General features: G+C 45.7%; 1 protein-coding gene across 1 annotated transcript; it reads left to right on the top strand.

Moving 5' to 3' along the window:
* Positions 1-732: 732 nt before the first annotated feature.
* LOC109764452 (cysteine protease ATG4B) lies at positions 733-5,675 on the top strand. Its single transcript, XM_020323267.4, has 9 exons — positions 733-924; positions 1,686-2,185; positions 2,290-2,375; positions 2,482-2,532; positions 2,684-3,069; positions 3,872-4,010; positions 4,795-4,850; positions 4,957-5,027; positions 5,117-5,675. The coding sequence occupies exons 2-9, from the start codon at positions 1,738-1,740 to the stop codon at positions 5,332-5,334; spliced, it is 1,455 nt and encodes a 484-aa protein (XP_020178856.1). The 5' UTR covers positions 733-924; positions 1,686-1,737; the 3' UTR covers positions 5,335-5,675.
* The last annotated feature ends 1,882 nt before the right edge of the window (positions 5,676-7,557 follow it).

Here is a 7,557-nt window from a genome sequence, read left to right as displayed (position 1 = left end):
GCAGGGAGCTTTTTTCCCGCAGAAACGCTTTGGAAGCGGAGCTCAGTGCATGTGTGGAAGGGCTTTCAATTGCCATTCAGAGAAGGGAGTTTCCTATTCATGTGGAGATGGATTCCCGAAAAGCTGTGAGCATGATCATTGACGAGTCAACTGATAGATCAATCTTCTCTTCACTGGTGAAGGAAATCAAGCATATGAGGAGCCTTCGTATGATTACTTTTAGTCTTGTTCATCGTAGTCAGAATAGTGTTAGTGATTTTTTGGCTAAGTTTGCTAGAACTCAGAGTAGAACTGTCGTTTGGCTTAACTCTGGCGTGCCAGAAGTTATTGAGCTTTGTAATGCAGACCGTGGCATTGATCCCACTTGAGTAATACAAAGTTCACCCGCAAAAAAATAAAATTATATTATATAAGCGCGCATTTTGCGACTGGATACATTTCACCACACCACACCGGCCGGCGCCCCCTCACCATTGATCGTCTCCTCCCCTCGTCGCTGTTGAGGAAACGGGACGGAACGGGGAGGAATCCGTGCCGTGCAGTGCAGCTGCAGATTCTCCCCCACAAACAAAACAAAAATAAAATAATAGAGGGACGAAAACCTTACGGGAAAGCATCCGCCCGCACGCACGGCACCGCCCGGACCCAAGCGCCAGCACGTTTGGATTCGGGTCCGCTGCCCGGTGGGCCCGTCCAGGTCCGCCTACCTACCCCTCCCTCCCCTCTCCTCCCGCAGCTGCGCAGCTAGCCAAGCCAAGCCACCCCCAAGGACTCGCCGTCCCCATCTCTCCCCTCCCCCCTTCCTTCCCCACCCCGCCTCCTCCTCCGCCACGCCACCTCTCCCCCCTCCGCCTCGCGCCCTCCGCCGCCCGGATCCCTCGCCGCCGGCCGTCCTCTCCCCGCGCCTCGGATCGCTGCAGGCGGGTAAGCCGACCCCTCACCCTCCCCTCCCCTCCTTCTCCCCTCCCCTTCTCCCCTTCTCTCTCCTGCTGCTGCCATGTCCCAGCTGCGCTCCCCTCCGCGGGATGCTGGATTGCTCCGGTTTCGATTTCCTTTCGTGCTGCCTGCTGCTACTGCCAGCGAACGATGATCTAGTCAATTGCGGATGGATGCTCGTAACCTGTTCGTCCTACTGCCCTGCCCTGCGTTGCCCTGTCTGTCCCCAATTACGAGTACTGGCTGAGCTGAGTTTGTCGATGGCGTGTAGGTAGCTCATGTATCCAAGCATCAGCTTCTCGGCGTGGTGCGTGCTGCTGTTAAACTTTGGCCTGTGCTTATTTTATACTAGTTCTGAGTTCTGACCATGTTCTGAGTTACAAGGAAGAGGGCTGCACTTCTCATTTCTGATGCCTGGATTGTATGATTGTATTGGTAGGAAACTGCGGGTAGCTGATCGATGCGCGCACACATTTTTCAATTGCGATTGCTTGTAACCTGTTCGTCCTACTCCCTTGGGTTGCCCTGTCTGTCCCCAGTTAGAGTTAAATGCTAAGCTAAGTCTGTGGATGGCATATAGGTACTAGGTAGGTCATGTATCCGAGCTTCTCCGCGTGCTGGTGTTAGTAAACCTCTGGCCTGTGTTTATTTTTATACTAGTTCTGAGTTCTGACCACATTCTTCTAAGTTAGAAGGAAGGAGGCTGCAATTCTGACTTCTGATGCCTGCTTGTCTGATTGCATCTGTAGGAAATTGTGGGTGCCTGATGACGTGATTGACGCACACATGCCGCGCTAGGTAATGACGAGCTTGCCTGAGAGGGGTGCAACACCGCCATCCAATCCTACGTCGTCATCGTCGTGTGAGGGGGACGCTGCCGTAGCTTCTTCTTCGGCTTCTTCCGCCTCAGAGGAGCAGAAGAAGGACGGCAGCCCGAAGCAGTGCAAGGCGTCTATCCTCTCGAGCGTTCTCACCATCTTCGAGCCGGACCAGGATCAGTCAGGCAGGTCAGGGGGTCACGCCTCCGGGTCCTATGCTTGGTCGAGGGTTCTGAGGCGGTTTGTGGGTGGCGGCTCCATGTGGCGTTTCCTGGGATGCGGCAAGGCTCTGACCGCCGCCGACGTCTGGTTCCTTGGAAAATGCTACAAGCTGTCATCCGAGGAGTCGTCGAGTGACTCGGATTCTGAGGGCGGGCATGCTGCGTTCTTGGAGGACTTCTCGTCCAGGGTATGGATCACCTACAGGAAAGGTTAGTTTGGCCTGTTCTTGTTTACAGAACAATGTCTATACTAAAACTATCAATGTGGCAGAGTTGGTGGCGAGCTGTTGACATGATCATTTTTTTGGTCACAGGTTTTGATGCCATATCTGATTCCAAGCTCACAAGTGATGTCAACTGGGGTTGCATGGTTAGAAGCAGTCAGATGCTGGTTGCACAGGTGAGTCTGCACTTGATTTGTTTGTTTTGAAACCCCTCCTTAACTGACCACTGCTGCTGTAGCGCTGTTACTAAATTGGGCTTTGGACACACTTCTTTTTTTGCAGGCACTGATTTTTCATCATCTTGGAAGGTCTTGGAGAAAGCCCGCACAGAGTGTAAGATACAGGACTTCCCTGTTCTGATCTCATAGAGCTGCTCACTATGCGAAAGGCAAAATTGAAGTGTTCCTATTCAGTTACAGTAGGTGATGGTGGTCTTTTAATTCTTAATGTAGGGTTTCTTATTGTGGTCAATGTTCATATGCAGCCATCTGACCCAGAACATACAAGGATCTTACACCTGTTCGGTGATTCTGAAGTCTGCGCTTTCTCCATTCACAATTTACTTCAAGCTGGAAAGAGTTACGGTCTGGCTGCTGGATCATGGGTGGGTCCATATGCTATGTGTCGGGCATGGCAAACCCTTATCCGCACAAACAGAGAGCAACCTGAAGTTATAAATAGGAATGAAAGTTTTCCTATGGCGCTCTATGTGGTCTCGGGTGATGAAGATGGTGAAAGAGGTGGAGCTCCAGTTGTTTGCATTGATGTTGCTGCTCAGCTTTGCTATGATTTCAACAAGGATCAATCAGCATGGTCGCCTATTCTTTTGTTGGTTCCTCTGGTTCTTGGTCTTGACAAAATTAATCCAAGGTAATCAGCGAGTCACTACTTCTTTTGTGCTTTGGCGGTTCCTGTATATATTTTTGGTTATCTTATAGTCATCCTGAGTAATAAAACTAGGAATATAAATGGAGAAGTGCCTTGCTGACCTACCAGTTACGTGATTATATTTCTGTTATTTAAAATACATACACAAGACACTGTTCTTAATTTCTTATAATCTGATTTGGTGGCTAGTAATCCTGATGCTGATCTTAATCATATAGAGGCATATTGATCTTCCAATCCTTCACAGCTATCAACTAGACTAGGACACTAGGTTATGCATAGGGGGTCGCCCCTGAATATTAAATGTTTTCATTGATGGCTTGGTAGGAAATTATTCTTATTTTTAACCTTTTCCTGCCATGGTGTCACATACTATCTGATAGCCATCCTCAGTAAAACTAGGAATACAAATGGTGAAGTGCCTTGCTGATCTACCAATTACTTGATTACATTTCTGTTACTTCTAAAATACTCCTTATACTCTGTTTTGATGGCTAGTTCATCCTCTGTAAAACTAGAAATACAAATGGTGAAATGCCTTGCTAACCTACCAATTACTTGATTACATTTCTGTTACTTCTAAAATACTCCTTATACTCTGTTTTCGCGGCTAGTTTTCCTGATCTTCATCAGATAGAGGCAAATTAATCTTTTGACCTGTGAGAGCTATCAATTAGACTAGGTTATGAGTAGGGGTGCCCCTGAATACTAAATGTTTTATTGATGGCTTTGGTACGAAATTATTCTAATTTTAACCTTTTTCTGCCATGGGACATACTATCAGGTACATCCCACTACTAAAGGAGACATTCACATTTCCTCAAAGCTTGGGCATTTTAGGTGGAAAACCTGGAGCATCAACTTACATTGCTGGGGTGCAGGATGACAGGGCACTCTACCTAGATCCCCATGAGGTTCAGATGGTAAAAACTACAGACTTTTCAGTTATTTAGCACATACAGACATCATTTTCACAAATGTTGCAGGCTTGTAGTTTTTGTACCTTCGGTGAATATTGCAATCTGATCTATAAGCTGTATGGAATGCAAACATGATATGCTATTTGTTATATCTATAATTAGAGTTTAATTTAGCACCACTGAACTAATCGGTTCCTTTGAACGGAGCTCTCAGCTCCATCCTCCTATTCAATGAGTTAGTAGTAGTGTCTATTATGCATGCTGTCATCACTACTAGCAACCAACTATCACATTTTGGGATCCTGTTATGTGCATGCCCTGCTGAGAAAGGCATTTATTGCTTTTATTGGCTTGGCTAGTCCACTCTGTAGTTCAGAATCATTTGTGTTAGATTTCAACATTTGTCCCATAAATTCTGGAGTCGCAAACAATTATTGTTATCACTTATCAGTGCACGAAAAGCTGACTTCCTCTCGAGGAAAACGATAGAACAGGTATCCAGGGAAAGAAAATAGCACAATAGGCTGTCTGAGGGTTCATTTCACTATGTTGCACACATGTAGAATTCTTTTCTTTTTTAATCTTCAGCATATATTTAGTTTGTTCCACTCTGTTGATTTTAGTCCGATCCATATTTCCTGTGGATATCTATTTCTGCCGTCTCTTGTTCAGTTGGAATGCCATTTTCTATCAACAATCATATCAAGTTGTTACGCGTATCATCTGTGCTTTGGGGCATTTGACTTTTCAGCTATGGTGTTAATACCGGACTGCTCTTTAATGTCAGGCAGTTAACATAGCATCTGATAACTTGGAGGCGGACACTTCCTCATACCACTGCAGGTATGTGCACCATTCTAGTTACAGCCGGTTAAGATGGTTCCACTGTTCAGTTTCCTTTCCGTTCTCAAACGGCCAAACCCTAATCCGTGTATCAACTCTTGAACAGCACCGTCCGTGATATGCCTCTAGACCTGATAGATCCATCCCTGGCAATTGGTTTTTACTGCCGTGACAAAGGTGAACTTCTGTCCCTCAGATTCATGAGTCGGGTCATCCAAATTTTAGTCTCTTAACCTTTTTATTTCTTTCCAACTTCTTGTATGCAGATGACTTTGATGATTTCTGTTCTCGGGCCTCGGAGTTGGCAGAGCAGGCGAACGGAGCACCGCTCTTCACTGTCGTGCAGTCAGTTCAGCCGTCGAAACAGATGTACAACCAGGATGATGGGTCCGGCTGTTCAGGCTACGGCGTCTCCGACAACATCGACGCGGAGGACCTTGATGGCTCGGGCGAAACAGGAGAAGACGAGTGGCAGATTCTCTGAATGAAAGGGAAGTTTAACTTCAGTGCTCGGTTAAACCTTCACATGACCACTCGTTGGGTTAATGCCCCCGTGTGTGAAGTAAAGACTTCAAAAACCTCGTGTGAAATCTAGGGTTTCCAGTTCTACGGAACAAGCGGGTGTGCCGCTTGTTCCGCGGAGCTGGCAGGCCGGAAAAGGTAGGAGCCGTTACGCTGATCATCGGATCGGCACAAGTTGGTTCGATGGGAAATTCCTCTGTACCATACCATACGCGCTGTTGTGGGTGACTGCAAAATGTATCTATTGATTGGTTTACGCTAGGCAAATTGGCAGATTGGTTATAAATGTTTCCTTTGTTGCCATGTTTGTGATTCGATTTCGGCGTCGGGATCTTTTGTTTTGGAGCTGCTTTTGTGAAGGGACGTGCTAGGTATCGCAAGGTGGTTCAAAAGGGACACGCTGTTTATGCACAAAGCCAAAGAAAAGAATTTTATTCAGTCCCGTGCAAAATGTGCCATAGATTACTCTACAACAAACCGTTTTACATTTTCCCTAAAAACAGCCCTTATTTTGCAAAATATTATTTTAAAGTTTCCCTGAAAATACTCCTTATTTTAGAACCAATTATTTTACGTTTTCCCTAAAAACAGCCCTTGTTTTACATTTTCCCTAAAAACAGACATTATTTATAATCATATCCACTAGAAAGAATAATCATATACACAAGAATTTTAAATTGCAAATAACTGGCACTTTTTTTTAGCAGCACTGGCACTTTTTAATTTTTTTAGGGGTACTGGCACTTTTTTTTGTGAGAGACAGAACGACCACAGTTCTTTCAGAGACCCGCTTAACCCAGTGGCCCAATACCCAAGGAAGTAATCAGAACTAAGCCCAGTTAGGCTGGAGGCCTCTTCTCCAGTAGCCCGCCACACATTTCAGCCAACTCGGCCGACTCCGACCGAGAGAGGAAAACCTAGCCGCCGTCCGGCGTCCGGGGCGCAGGGCTCCGGCGTCGCGAGAAGGCAGAGGCGGTCCCTCTCCGGCGATGTCTCCTTCATCATGAAAAATACTCCGTATTTGTGTTCATATCTTGAGCCGGCGGCTCTCCAGGTCGCCTCTGCTCACACCTTGCTGCTTCTCTGCTGCCGGCACCTCTGGAAACAGCGCAATGCGGAGGTGTTCGAGAGTCTCCCGCCCGCCCCTATGGAAGCGCTGCCTCCCCCTTCTTCGCCGCGCCGACGCCGGATGCATATGGCTGCACTGTCTTCTCCTCCAGCTCCCCCTGTAACTCTGTAAAACACTCCCTCTGTCCCCTGTTTGTACTGTTGAACATCTGGCTTCAGGCCAACTTTCAATGAAAATTCAGTTGGGGAACCTCTCATATTGCATTTATTTGTTACAGTAGATATTGATGTTTTTTTTCAATAAATTTGATCAAATTTAAGAAAATTTGACTTCAGCAATACTGTTTCCCTTTTTTTTTTTGCAATCATGTTCCAGTACAATATTACAATTTCGTTTCCATGTCAGCTTGGTTTTGCTTATTATTTGGTCTTGGTGTAGTTCTATTTGCATTGTTATATCCAAGCATGTTCAGATTGTATGCAGCTGTGTAAGCCGTGTAAACAGAGCCATGTGAATGAACAAAAAATGTGAACTACAAAAGCAGTTGATTAAGAATGAGCTTCTTTATATTGAAAGCAATTGACTGTAGTTTTAGGACTAGCCGAGTTATGCTCCAGAACATATATATTTTGAAGCTCTCGGGTCATCTGTTACCATAGGATCTTCTCCAATTTAGTTGAGTATCCTCTCCCCACCTTCATTTCAACAACTGATGTACTGGCAACCTAACAGATATTGTCTAAAAGGAATTTCAAAGCCTCAGGACCTCATCGATTGTTTAATTCAACTGCAAGCACTCACCTGTTTTTGTTTTGACTGCTCGATTCTAGTGTGCAACAGAGGTACAGCACGTGCTGGTCACCTGCTGGGTGGTGGAACGGCATCAAAAGATGGGAGCCTTTTGTCCACAACTATGTCCCAAAGCATATTGAAGTCACCTTTAAATATTGAAAGTACAGTGCATGGCTACACGTGAATATGTGATTAAATGGATGAATACTCTTCTAAAGAGTTATGTCGGAATCTCTACCTTTTTAATGGTGAAAAGAATGATTCACATCCAAATAAGGCAGAACTCTGGATGGATCCTGTTAGAACTGATTTGGTGTTTCTTGG

Source organism: Aegilops tauschii, chromosome 2 (assembly GCF_002575655.3).
Source record: "Aegilops tauschii subsp. strangulata cultivar AL8/78 chromosome 2, Aet v6.0, whole genome shotgun sequence".
Classification (NCBI taxonomy): Eukaryota; Viridiplantae; Streptophyta; class Magnoliopsida; order Poales; family Poaceae; genus Aegilops; species Aegilops tauschii.
Note: the sequence above shows the minus strand (reverse complement) of the source record. Positions and strands in the feature narration are given on the sequence as shown.

Coding starts and splice junctions, on each gene's coding strand:
- LOC109764452 (XM_020323267.4), top strand. CDS start 1,738: ATGACGAGCTTGCCTGAGAGGGGTGCAACACCGCCATCCAATCCTACG. Junction 2,533..2,683: donor GGAGAAAGCCCGCACAGAGT/GTAAGATACAGG, acceptor GTTCATATGCAG/CCATCTGACCCAGAACATAC. Junction 5,028..5,116: donor TTTTTACTGCCGTGACAAAG/GTGAACTTCTGT, acceptor TCTTGTATGCAG/ATGACTTTGATGATTTCTGT.